Genomic DNA, 14,115 nt, shown 5'->3' with positions numbered 1-14,115 from the left:
GTAGAGAAAATAAAACTAGGGAGTAAAATATACAGCTATACCAGAAACTAGATCAATACAAAATAAAAGAAGATTTTACTACAAAGCAGGTCTGGTTTAAATGAAATTACCCTCCCAAAGGGCTCAAGTGCATAATAACCTCCAGAAGGCATAAAGAGCTTTAGACCGTCCATGCTTGGACCAAGGTGCCAACTCTCAGGAGGCACCAAGGAAGCAGCGGGGTGGCTGGGAAAGTGCACCCACAGAATTGAGCGCTGTGACCACCCAACATTCCCCAACATGAAAGCTTGGGAAAACAGCAGCAAATCCAGGAGAGGGAAGCTATCCAAAGGATATTTATTTTTTTGTTTGTTTATTTGGTTTGTTTGTTTTGCAGTGCTGGGCCTTGATCTCAGGGTCTTCGCACTGAGCTGTCCCCATCCCTGTTTTATGTTTTGAGACAGGGCCTTGCTTAGTCTTTAACAGCCCAAGTTAGGTTCAAACTTGCAATTCTTCTACCTCAGCCTCCCAGAATACTGGATTTGCAGGCAAGTGCCGCCAAGGGTGGCCCCAAAGGGTGTCTCAGCAGGATTTTAAAAGAGTATGCAGCTTATAAAGTTGCATAAATAGCAAAAGGCCAATTCAAATATACTCCAGTTTCTCACATAAAGAATCTTAACAATAAATCAAATCTTAAACAGGAGTAATGACTATAAGTGGGAGAGCCATGGATCTGTATGTCTTTTTATCTCTTTTCCATATTGCCTGCAGTGCAAAAGCATTTTTCTTATGATACTTGTTCTTGAAAACACCCTGCACAGCCCCAGTTACTGGCTCGGAAGGGTGTGTGCCAGTTGGAGGTCCATTAGGAACATACTCCTTAACCAGGGCAGGAACGCCGTGCCCTGCGGACCCTGCTCCCAAGGCTCCTCCTGCTCCTCCCTTTCTGGGGTGGGGACCTCCACTGAAGCCTGCCCCCGGGGAGGCCTCCCTCTACACCAGGGACCATGTCAGGAGCTTAGCATGCATTTACTGCCTGCTCCACTCATTTTACTGGGGCCATCACTGTACAAGTTCCTTGTGTGATTTTCATTTTACTGATCAGCAAATTAAGTGTTTTCCTGGGGTTCCAGGGGAGGAGACAGGGACTGAGGCCTACCTCGGAGTCTAAGATCTCAGCAGGCTTCTTTTATTGGAAGGCACCCGCTACTTGTGGGAGAGGCCTGTCCTCTTAGCACCCTGGTTCCAGCCTCGGTGGGTCTTGAACTCACTGTGCCCTGAAGGGTGCGTGCTGCCCTCGGAAGTGCTCCCTGCTGACACCTGACCCAGCTGCTAATATCTCGCCTCCACATTCCTGCCTCTCTTCCTGTGGGCTGGCTGTCCAGAGGGCCCTCCTCCAACATGGCCCTGAGCACCTAGCCCTGCTTGAGCCCTCCCTGCCCCCCTGCCTGACTAAGCTACTGCAGATTGGTTCACCTTTGCTCCCTCAGCTCTGCGTTCCCTCTCACTCTCCCAGATCTTGGTACACACCTCAGGAAATTTGCTTCTCCTCAACTGCAGGTTAAACTTCTCCCGTACACACCCACATGTCCCTCATGGCTCTTCCCTTTGGGCTCAGATAGCCTGTCCAGGATTTAGGCCACAATCTTTGGTGACAGTCAGACCTGGATGTGCATTCTGACTCCATCAATTAAAAACTCTGTGTTCTTGACTAAGTCAATGAATTACTCTGTGCTTCAGTTTCTTTATCTCTAGACTGGGGCATTTATCTCTAAAACAGTGCTTGTCTCATTCAGCTCTTGTGAGGACTACCATCACTAGTTAAAATAAGTCAGATAGCAAGACACACGGTGTGTCATGATGCAGTGAATGCAAGGGGCTGTGAAGAGTTACCTGTCTTCCTCAGCTGACAAACAGGTCCATGGGACAGAGGTCACACTTGCTTCTGTGTGCCTGGTATGCAGGTCTGTGTGTGAACACACCCACAGGATGCATAAAGAACACGTCTTGCCTACCTGGCACTTGATGTTCACTTGGAGATTTGTCAGCAACCGCTGGATTTTCTCCATGAAAATAAGGTCCACATACAGGTTATGGAATTTACTCTCAAATTTGTTGATGACATCATTGGCCTGGAGAGCAAGATAAAAAATAAAGCAGGAGGGGAGGGTCTCAGTTATGGCTTAGGCAGGGCCCTTCCCCTCCCCTCAGAGACCACACTGTGGGGTGAGCTGTCCTGAGGCCCAACTCTGCAGTGGGTAGGGCTCCCTGACCTGGTCCAGGTATTCGCTCTCCATCCTCTCCATATTCATTATGATTAGACTTTCGACAAACTCTATTCGGGAAGCTTCCTTCTCCAATCGAAAACACAGTGAATTGATTTCTTCAGGGGAAAAGGTGCCTCCCTCTGAAAACAATCTGATGATGATTAGGGAGAAGTGAAAGTCAGCAGTCAGACCCGCACGTTCTCACCCTTCCCAAACACTGTGTGGTGAAGAACACAATTTCCATCTCAGCTTGGGACTGAAAAAGATGGTGGAAAAATAAACGCAGGTAGTGCAAATGCAGGAGCACATATTAATGAGTATGCTGACAGACCTAGGTGAAAAAAACGAAATGGTGGGTGAAATTAACGGTGGCATGGTTTCCTGAAAACTACATGAGGATAAGAATTCCGTGTAGGGCCAGCCAGATAGCTCAGCGGACTAAAGCGCCTGCTTAGGCAGACTCAGGGGCTTGGGGTACGATTCCCGGCCTGCCGTGCCGGCCCCTCCCCTGGGTCGCGCTGAGACAGTGAATGAGACTGGGCTGTAATCACAGCACTTGGGAGGCTGAAAAACAGGGAGGATCAGTACGAGTCCATCTGTGAAGTGAGACCCCGTACTAAATACATAAAAAAAGGGGAATTCTATGGGGTCTCCAGATGCAGATCAGGGTGAAACATCCCCTGGGCTCATAGGTGGGCTGTGCTGCTGAGATGTGCCCATAAACTCTGAGTTTTGATGGCTGCACGGGGGAGGGGACAGCATGGAGCTGGACTCCAAAGCTGATCCTTTGGGAACGAGATTGCAAGACTAAATGAATCCTACTAAATATGAGGTCACTGACTGGTCTAGCCCTGGGGGCAGGGAGGACAGAAAGCTCGCTCTGACCGGAGATTTTGTCATCACAGACTTGCTCCATGCACACCTATCAGCTGGACTCACGCTCTACAGAGGGATCAAAAACACCTCAAGCAGAATCTTGTTCCCTTTTTTCATTTTTAAAAAATTTGTCCTTTCATTCTTTTCTTCCTTGACCCTCCCTTATTTCCCTCCTCCTTTGAACATTTTCATCTTAGTTCACAATATTTATTATACATTTTGGTCATTCACACTTTTGGCTTTTCATACCAGACAAACAATGTGATATTTACATATTGGTGTCTGATTCATTTCACTGTATGAAATGTATGGTGTGGTCTCAAGGTGCGTCTGTTTAGCTATAAATGTCTTAAGGTTATCCTTCTTTATGGCACAGTAGTACTCCACCGGAGGAGAAAACCACATTTTCTTTCACAAGTTGATGGGCATTTGGGCTTTTTATAAAATTTGGCTATTATACGCTGTGCCTCTATAACATAACCATGGGTGTTCATATATCACTGTGGTATAATGCTTTGGGAAAATACCAAGGGGGTGAATAGATGGGTGGCATGGAACCTCTAGTCTTAGTTTTTGAGGAATCCCCACGCTGATTTCCACAGTGGTTGCACCAGTCTACACTCCCACCAACAATGGAAAAGGGTGTCTTTCCTCCCACAGCTCTGCCAGCATTATTATTTGTTGATTTCTTAACAATACCCATTCCTTGTGGGGCTGAAATGGAACCTCAGTGATGTTTCCATTTGCATCTCTCCAGTGACCAGCAATGTCGAACATTTTATTAACATAATTATTTGCTCTTTCTACTTCACAGGGGAAGTGTGTCTTCATCTCAGACGCCCATTTTTGTGTTGGGTCTTTACATTTGGTGGTGGTGGGCTCTGGCTTTTTAAGTTCTTTATATATTCTTGATAGTTTTCAATTAGCAATAATCACACCTCAGATAAACCTCATTGGCTACAACACTGCCACTGTGCAAAGCTGTGAAGAGTTTTTTAAAAAGATAATACTTCCTATTATCAAGGATAACTTGATCTGAGGAACAGCTGACAACTTTTTTTTTCCAACATTGGGAGTTGCCCTTTCATTTTGTTGGTGGTTTCTTTTACTGTGCAAAGTTTTTTATTAAGATGAGATCCCAGTTGATTCTTTGTGATAGTTCCTGAGTGGTAGGGGCTTTGTTCTTAGAGTCTTTGCCTACACCAGTGTCTTCAAGAGTTCTACCTATCCTATCTTCCAGCACGTTTAATGTTTCTGTTTTAATAATTAGATCTTTGATCTCTTTTTGTTGGAGTTTAGATAGTGAAAGACATAGGTCTGATTTTAATCTTCAGCATATGCAAAGCAGTTTTTCCAGCACCATTTAATAAAAGTCTCTTTTTTTCACTGAATGTGTTTGGCACCTTTGTCAAAGATAAGGTGGTTAAGTATGTTTGGAGTTGTTTCTGTATCTTCTAATCTATTCCATTGATCATTGGGTCTGTTTTATTGCCAGTACAATGTTTTTTATTACAGTATCTTTGTAATATAGTTTTAGGTCTGAAATTGTGATGCCCCCGCCTTGCCTTTGTTCCCAGATCTGCAGCTGCTATTCTAGGTCTCTTCTGGTTCCCAATGAATTTTAGGATTGTTTTCTCTAATTCAATGAGATATGCTGCTGGAATTTTGATTAGAATTAGATTAAATCTGTATAACAATTGTAGAATTATGGCCATTTTTACTATGTTGGTTCTTTCTACCCAAGAACAAGGATCATCTTTCCATTTTCTGATATCCTTTATCAAAGTACTGTAGTTTTCAACATAGAAGTCTTTTACTTCTTTCATTAGATTGATTCCTACACGTTTCAATTTTATTTTGGATGCTATTGTGAAAGATGTTGTATCCCTAATTTATCTCATAGTAAGTTAGTTATTTATGTAAAAGAAGGTTATTGACTTTTGAATGTTGATGGTATTCAGCTAGGCAGTTGACTTTGATTATAAATCTAGAAATCTTCTAGCGCAGTTTTTGGGTCTTCTATATTGAGTATCATGCCATCCACAAATAATGACAATTTAACTTCTTCCTTTCCTATTGTTATTCCTTTTATTTCTTTCTCTTGTCTAATTGCTCTGGCTAAAGTTTCCACAACTATATTGAGTAAGAGTGTTTACAGTGGACATTCTTTTCTTGTTCCTGATTTTAGAGTGAAAGTCTTTGCTCATTTAGTGTGATGTTGGCTGTTGGTTTGTGATAGATAGCTTTCATCAGATTGAAACAAAAACCATCTCTTCCAATTTTCAGGGTTTTTATCATAAATGAGTTCTAGATATTATCAAAAACTTTTTCCACATCTATTGAGATAATCATGTCTCTTATCCTTGGCTTTGTTAATATGGTATATTACATGCACTGATTAGTAGATATTTGACTTTTTTGTGGTCTTGGAGATTGAACTTTGGGCCTCGTGCTTGCCAGGTAGGCACTTATGCCTCTGAGCTATATCCCCAGCCTTTATTTGTATATGTTGAAGCATCGCTGCATCCATAGGATAAACCCCACTTGGTCATGGCATATAATCTTTGTGATGATTTGCTGCATTCTACTTGCCAGTCTTACTGAGGACTTCTGCATTTATGTTCATTAGGGAAACTGGCATGTGGTTCTGTTTCTTAGTTGGGTCCTTCTCTAGTTTCAGTATCAGGGTAATTCTTACTTCTAGGAATAAATTTGGGAGTTTATTATTGTTTTCCTTTTAATTTCTAGGAATAAATTTGGGAGTTTATTATTGTTTTCCTTTCAATTTCATTAAAGAGTTTGAGAAGCAGTGGTATTCCGTCACCTATAAATTTCTTGTAGAATCCAACATGAATCTGTCAGGGCCTGAGCTTTTCTTTGCTGGTAGGTTTTTAATTAATTTCAATTTCATTGACTGATACCAGCTTATTTAGTATTTCTGTATCTTCTTGATTCAGCTTTGGTAATTCATACTAAATTACCTAGGAGTCTGTATTTAGGAATCTGTCCATTTCTTTCACATTTTCCATCTCAATACAAGTTCTTAAAGTAGGTGTAAATTATATTCTGGATTTCTGCAGGTCCATCGTGATTTCACCCTTTTCATTCCCAATTGGATGGAATTGAGTTCTTTCTCTTTTTTTCTTTCTTTTTTTCTTTCTTTTTTTCTTTCTTTCTTTCTTTCTTTCTTTCTTTCTTTCTTTCTTTCTTTCTTTCTTTCTTTCTTTTTCTTTTATAAGGCTGGATAAGGGGTTGTTGATTTTATTCAATCTTTCAAAGAACCAACTCTTTGATTCATTGACTCAACTCTTTGCATTGTTTTCCTAGTCTCCACTGCATTAATTTGTGCTCGGATCATTATAATTTCATACCTTATACAAGCTTTTGACTTGGCCTATTCTTTTTTCAAGAAGTTTAAGGTTCAACATTATTTATTTGAGCTTGTTCTGTTTTCCTCATATGGATATTCACTGCTATAAATTTCCTTCATAGGACTGCTTTCATTATGTCCCATAAATTCAGTATGTTGTATTGTCAGTATAGTGTAATCACAGAAACTGTCTAATTTCTTATTTAATTTCATTTGTGATCAGTTGGTTGTTTAGGAAGGTGTTATTTAATGATCATATGTTTATGAAGTTCTTGTGGTTTCTTCTTCCATTGATTTCTATCTTCGTTGCACGATGGTCTGGTAATATACATGGGACAACTTCAATTCCTTCATATTTATTTAATCATTTCTATGAGCTCATGTGTGGCTTATTTTGGAGAACGTTCTGTGTGCAGCTGAGAAGAATGTGTATTCTGATGTTGCAGAGATGGAACATTCTAAAGACATTTACTAATCCCATTTATTCAAAAGTTTGGTTCAGTTCTAATATTTAATTATTGATCTTTTTTATCTAATGGATCTATTTATTTGTGATGGTCAAGCATTAAGATCCCCCAATCCAATTGTATTAATGCTTAACTGATTTTTCATATCTGTTAATATTTGTTTTATATAGTTGAGTGCATTTGATATATTACATCTATATTGTTACATATATATTATGATTGTTATCTCATCCTATTGGACTGCCTCCTTTACAAGGAGGTAGTGACCTTCTTTGTCTCTCTTAAACAGTCTTGGCTTGATCCACTTTGTCTGCAAATAGAATCACTGTCTCTGCTTTTTTCCAGGATCTTGTAGCATGAAGTATTGTTTTCTATCCTTTGGCTCTCAACCTACAAATTTATTTATGGATTAAATGTGTTTCTTGTATGGAGGATATTGTCAGATCTTTCTTCTTAATCCATTCTTCTGGTCTGCATCTTTGGATTGGTGAATCAAGATCATTAACTTCGATGGCTATAATTCATATATACTGATTTTCCTATTGTTAGCTCTTTCTTTTCTCCCCTCTGCCCCTCTGTTTAATTGCTTGCCATGCCTGGTGGATTTCTTCTGCTGAGGTTCTTGGAAATGTAGTCCTTGTTATCTTTTCCTAGAATGTTCTTCAGAACATTTTGGAAAGCTGGTTTGGTGTTCATGGATTTCCTCATGCCCTCTTTGTCATGGAAGTATCCTGTTTCTCCATCATTTATGAAAGTTAGTTTGGTGGGTTACGTCAGCCTGGATTGGAGGGTTGTTTTCTTTTAGGGTTTTAAAATATTTCACTCCAAGCTTTCTCTTGAGGGTTTGTGTTGAGAAGTCAGCTGTGAGTTTGATGGGCTTTCCTTTATTGATGATTTGTTTCTTTTCTCTAACAGCTTTTCGCATTTTTATCCTTGTGTTGAATTTCTGGAATCTTGTCTATGAAATGCCTTGCTGTAGATTTTTTCTTTTTGTGTCATGGCTAATTGGATTTCTCTATGCCTCACTTATCTGTGCACCAAATTCTTTTTCCCTGTCAGAGAAGTTTTCTGTAATGACATCATCTCATTTTATATCATTTGTGCTATCTCCTGCTTTTTTGCTTGCTTCCATCAATGTTATGTTATCTTTGTTGCATCACCTAGAAGCTGCTTGATTGATTTCTTGGTTCCTTACTAATAAGAAAGTCTTCTTTTCATGATCACTAATCACAAGCCTATTTTCTCCTCCTCCTCCTTAGTCTTTTATTTATTTATGTATTTGGTACAGGGTCTCACTACACAGCTTAGAATCATAGTGATTTTAAGAATCATAGTGATTTTAAGAATCATAGTGATCTGCCTGTCTCAGCCTCTCCAGTGCTGGGATTACAGGCTTATGCCACCATCCCTGATTTTAGTGGCTGGCTGGGTGTCAGAGGTTCTGGGGCTGGCACGGCATGTAGTACTAGGGATTGAACCTGGGTCCTTGTGCTTGCTGGGCAGGCCCTTAGACCACTGAGCTATCTCCTCAGCCCCACAAGCCAATTTTCTATGTCTGAGATACTGTCTCCAAATTGTTTTATTCTGCTATGGATACTTTCAATGGAATTTTTAGCCTCCTGGTTATATTTTTGAATTGCTTTTGTTAGGGGAAAAATAGAGAAATAAAAGAAGAAGAGGAAATTAAAAGCAAGGCTGGAGGACAAAAGACAATTATTCAAGCTTTGAGAAACTGGTGCAGAAGATAGGAAAGAAAGAGAGAAATAAGAGATGAAAGGAAGAACAGAACAGAACAACAACCACAGAAAAACTAGAAACCACATTCATACTCATATAAAAACAAGATCAAATATTAAAGGAAAAACAGAAGCAAAACAAAAAACCCAAGAAAAGAGAGAGAGAAGAAAAATTTCTACTTCAAGATTTGTCTCTGCTGTCATGGTAGACAATGTGTGGAGACAGAGTCCAGATCCATGATGATTTTATCCTAGCAAGCCAGAAGTTGCTTTACAGCAGGGTGGTAGATAATCTCAGCAAGGCTGCACTTTTATTTCCTCTGAAGTTCAGGCTGATTTCTGCATGTGAAGCTGGGAACCAACCTGTTCAGCCTGCAGCAGTCCATGTATCTTCTTCAGGCTTGAACTCGACTAGGAGCTATTAGAAAGCCCCAGCAGTTGTTCTGAGTTCTGAGCTCAGGTGGCCCTCTCCAAGTGGCTCCTGGCCATTTGCCCTCTACTGCAAGACATTTGATGCTCTGGCACTCAGCACCATCTGAGGCCGTCTTTCACGCCCACTGTGCTTTCCACTGCTGTTCCTCTCTGTGGTAGCCTCTGGGGTTGCTAGCGGTCACTGAGTGTCTGCAGGTTTGAACTGCTCTTCCCACACAGTGAGTTCCAGATCAGGGAGCTACCTTCTTCTTCTATATTGAAGTTTTTCTCTTCACTTTCCCCATGGGCTTCAGTTCTCACTTCAAATTCTTCCTCAGTCCAGGGGACTTGCTCTCTACCTTTTTGTCTCCCTTGAGTTGCTATATTCTAGTGTGTGAACAGCAAATTTCAGAGAGACTCTTTCTCCGTTGTTTACCACTCTGTCATCTTCTCAGAAATCTCACATAAGTAGATTTTTTCATTGGTCCTAAATTGGTAATGAGTTCAGCTACACAGCAGAAACAAGAATTTTCACTGAAGGAACTCCATGTGAGTCTAGGCCTCAGGGAATGCCACAATAAAATATGAAGGAAAATGAGAGACTCATAATAAAAAAGAAATCACAAGAAAGCACGATGCCATGATTGAGAACAAAAAAAGAAACAGGGGCTAGTTTAGCAGTGCCCCCCTAAAGTCCTCAAACTTTAGAATTATGTGACATAAATTATAAAATGATAAAGTATAAGATGTTTAAGGCAATAAATGAGAAGGTAAAAAATATGCATAAGAAACAACCAGTTTGGGAAAAGAATCAAATACAAATAAAAATGGACACTATGATAATTAAGATTAAATAACTTCAATGAATAGATTTGTCAGGAAATTAAACACAGTAATGAAGAGAATCAGTGACTAGCAAAAACGAAAAGAAGAAATCAAGCAGAATGAAGCTGCAGTGTGCTATGCTAGAGTGACAGAGAGATATGAAGAGATGCCTTGCATATGCCAAATGCTGAGCTTAGTGCAACTTTCCAAATTTTAATTTTTTAAAAAACTGCATTATAATTAGAAAATGTTGGTAATATTTAAAACACATGCAAGTTTTGCAGGTACCAACATAGGTGTTTGCTGGCAGTGGTGAGGGCTGATATTCAACATGTACCCTAGGATTCCATTTCTTTATAAGACTAACAATTTTTGGCTTATGTATGACACATAGTAAATTTATTTAAGGAGGGCTTCCTATTTTTACTTTGCATATTCTTGTGTTCAATTATGGCATAATGAGTAAAAGATTTTTAACTTCTAAAACAATATAAGCTTTTGAAAAAGCTCCCCAAATGTAGCCTTTACATTAATCACCAGAGTAATACAAATAAAAACGACAGTATGATACTACCTCATGACTGTTAAAATAATTACAATAGAAACAAATAAAATAGTGAGTGTGGGTAAAGATGTAGAGAAATTAGAACCCTTGTGCATTGCTGGTGTGAATGTAAAATGGTGACTGTGCTCATGGAAAACAGGATGAGGGCTCCATAAAACTTGAGAACTTGCCATCTGGGCCAGCTGTTCTACTTCCAGGAACATGCCACAAGGAGCTGAAAGCAGGGCCATAGGCAGAATGTTTACACCCCAATGCTCCTCGCACCATTATTGACAATAGTCTAAAGGTGAGAAGACCCCAACTGCCCATTAGTATGCAAATGGACAATGTGTGGTACATATGCACAATGGAATATTATTCATCTTTGAACAGAAAGACAGTTGTGATACATGATACAACCTGGGCGGACCTTTAAGGCATTATATGTGCTCAATGAAATAACCAGCTATAGAAGGACAAATATTGATATGATTCCTCTTAAAACAGGTACTTGCAAGGCCGGGGAGATGGCTCAGTAGAATAAGCGCTTGCCTGGTAAGCGCAAAGGCCTAAGTTTAATCCCTGGTTCCGCCAAAAAGAAAAAAAAAACAACAAGTAATAGCTGAAAAATTAATGGCTCCAGGGAGATAGCTCAGTAGAGTAAGTGCTTGCCTGGAAAGCGCAAAGGCAGGTTCAATCTCCGGTTCTGCAAAACAAAACAAAACAAAACAAAACAAAACAAAACAAAACCAAAAAAAAAACAAAAACAAAAACAACAACAACAAAAAACTCAAACCCAAACAAACAAACAAACAAACAAAAAACAAGTTTTTAAACAAGTCATAATCTATGACTAGATCAGTTCATGCAAACAGAAGGTAAAGTGGGGTTGCCTGGGCTGGGGTGATGAGAAGTCAGCATATAATGACATGAAGCTAGGAGTTCTGTTAGAGGTGGCTGGGTGGTGATGGTAGCACAATGTGGTACCAAATGGCACTAAACTGTGTATCTGAAGGGTCCAAAAGGTAAATTTCATGTTTTGTACATGTCTGACAATGAAAAGTTAAGGGAGCAATAAGATCACCTCCCAGTAGAAAAACCTTGGTGGCTCTGAGGCCCGAGTCCTAGCTCCCACCTGCAGTGCTGGACAAATTCAATGTTGGTGTAGCGGAGTTTGCCCAGGCTTTCCTCCAAGTACTGTCGAAAACTTCGTAGGGACACCTGGGTGACATCCACGTAGCTGAGCAGCCTCCGGTGCAGTGTGCTGCTGAGAACGACCAGCCTGGGGTGGGGTGGTGGGGAGAGGAGCAGAAGGTGATGCTGGTCAGCAGGGGAGACAGGAGAGGCTGGGTGGTGAGTGGGGTCTGGGTGGACTTCCCAGGAGACTGCTTGAGCGCCGCACACACTCCCAAGCTGGGGGCCCAACAGAACCACTGCCCAGATTCTCTGGGTAGCAAAAGGCACGGACAGAAATTTAAAATGATCATGTGTGACTAAGCGGACACTGCTCTCCTCCCTCTGACCACTTCCACCAAGCTGGTAGAGGAATTCTAGGTACAACTGAATTTTCTTACTCTTCCTCCAGCAGACTTGGACCCCAGTAACGTGTTTCCCCACTTTCCTGAAAGAGTACCCTGCAAGCTTCCTCTTCGCAGCCATATTTTCCTGAATAGGTGTCCCTTGTGTGCCTGACAGCTGCACAGATGTCTGCCAGGGTCTTCCCTGTGACCTGACTGTGGCTGCTGTCTTATACCCCAGGGAGCAACAGCTCAGCCAGTGCTCCTTCTCTGCTTGGAAAACTTATCTGTCCCATCTTCCTCCACCTCAAATCAGGGTGCCTCTGGGCTCACGGCAAATACCACCTCCTGCAGGAAGTCTTCCTGGTTCCCCAGAGGAGGAGGGGTCTTTCCTGCCGCTGATGTCATTTCAGGACACATTGTCTGCACTCTTGGTACTGATTGTGAGTAAGGAGTCTCCTCCTTGGCTGCTCACTGATCCCCCCAACACATACACTGGAGGTTGTCCACAGATTTTGAGTCTAGATTCTCGTGAAGAACTTAGCTCAAAAGCAGGCTCTGGAGTGCCTTTTGCTCTTTTGCTAGCAGCAGCCTATATAGGCTTCTAAGAGGACCATGTGGCCGGGGACCCCTGGCCCCTTACTTTTGGCTCTTGGTGGCATTTAGAAAGATGTGCTCCATATCGTGGATCTTGCGGTGAAAGTTTTTGCTTTTAGTGTTTTGCTCTTCTTGGAATTGGCAGAACATCAGCCTCTCTTTCTTCAGTGTCTCCGCCACTCCAGCGCAGTGGCTATCCAACCGTTCTTTGTGAAGCAAGAGTTCAGCTGAAAGAGAATGAGGAGAGCTGAAGCCCTTCAGGAGCTCACTTGTCTCTGCACAGTCCTTTCTTACAAACGTGCCCACCCACTGCCTCTCCCAGGCCAGCTACAGAGCAGGGATGACTCAAGTCAACAGCTCTTACCCTGACACCACCACCGTCACTGGACTGGGAATGGGCTGTGACCTCAGAGACAGCAATCAGAGCCTGTCCCAGGTCTCTCAGTAGAGAGAAGGCTCTGTTAGCTTATGAGCAGGGTGCTTTCTGCTGAGAAAGACCCCTGCCTGCTGCAGACAGATAAAAGATGGGGAGATGCACAGTCTCCAGGGAGCAGGTGTGAAAGGATGGTGCAGGAGGAGACTCAGACCTGAGTGAGAGGCTCTTTGTGCTTCAGCAACAAGCAGCATATGGTCAAGCAGCCTGAGTTTGCTTCTTGCATCAATGGGTTCTCATGTCAAGTGAGCCTGGGTTCTAACTGAATTCCAAGATGTAACAGAAAGAACAAAGATTGGTCTTCCATAGCCCCACCACAGCCTTTTGGGGCAAGTAGAGAGCCTCTGGCTCCCCGTTGTCTGTGGCAGTAGAAGTGCTATAATCTCAGCACTGCCAAAAAAAAAAAAAAAAAAAAAAATGGTGTGATACTAGAATTCATCTTTCTAGCCTGGTTGGTTTCTATACTATATCCTGGACCAAGGAGTGGGAGAAGGAAAAAGAAGCAGCCTCCAGGGAGCTTTTGCTCAATGCATGTGCAGGTTTCCCCTAATTCTTTGGTGCATTTAATGCATTAAAGAGCTTCAGAATGTCAGGCAAATGTGCTGAAGAGGTTCCACATGTCAGGCAAATTGCTCAAGGTTACAAGCATTGGTGTTTGAGGCCAGTTTGACTGTACAACTTTCACTGCTCTGGGCGTTTGGATTAGTGGGCTGTCTGCTACCTCTAAAGGGGACTGTAGCTCTATGGCAGACATTAGAGCATGATTCAAACAGGAATCACTGAAAGCTCCTACTAAAATCATTCCCCTCCCCTAGTGAGTGGAGCCTACCACCTAAGACAGAAATGACATGTCTTTTTAAGTATGATAAATGGTAAGGTGGAGATAATGGTTACTGCTTTGGGAGGCTGTGTCTTGTATCAGAGGCTCATGATTCATCACTATAACATTTCAGGAGGGTTAATTACCGCACCTAACTCCCCTTTCTACAGGTAAGGAGGGATGGAGAGGTCAGGTAACATGATCAGAGTTACACAGCTAGAGTTGAGCCTCAGGATCTCGTCTCCGAACAATATTGCCTCTGAAGCAACCAGC

At 41.8% G+C, this 14,115-nt stretch overlaps 1 protein-coding gene and 1 pseudogene across 1 annotated transcript in view; both read right to left on the bottom strand.

The window, feature by feature from the left end:
* The window catches only part of Ccdc180 (coiled-coil domain containing 180), a 67,193-nt gene that overhangs the window by 23,110 nt on the left and 29,968 nt on the right, over nt 1–14,115 (bottom strand). The window contains exons 22-25 of the mRNA XM_023705483.1: nt 12,636–12,816; nt 11,611–11,757; nt 2,253–2,397; nt 1,995–2,111 (exon numbers count right to left, since the gene is read on the bottom strand). Coding sequence (XP_023561251.1) covers nt 1,995–2,111; nt 2,253–2,397; nt 11,611–11,757; nt 12,636–12,816 — 590 coding nt within the window. The remainder of the gene's footprint in view (nt 1–1,994; nt 2,112–2,252; nt 2,398–11,610; nt 11,758–12,635; nt 12,817–14,115) is intronic.
* On the bottom strand, nt 4,022–4,105 carry LOC111813769 (annotated as a pseudogene).

Source organism: Octodon degus, unplaced genomic scaffold (genome assembly GCF_000260255.1).
Source record: "Octodon degus isolate 3935 unplaced genomic scaffold, OctDeg1.0 scaffold00221, whole genome shotgun sequence".
In the NCBI taxonomy this organism is placed as follows: domain Eukaryota; kingdom Metazoa; phylum Chordata; class Mammalia; order Rodentia; family Octodontidae; genus Octodon; species Octodon degus.
This window is presented reverse-complemented; position numbering and strand designations above follow the sequence as displayed.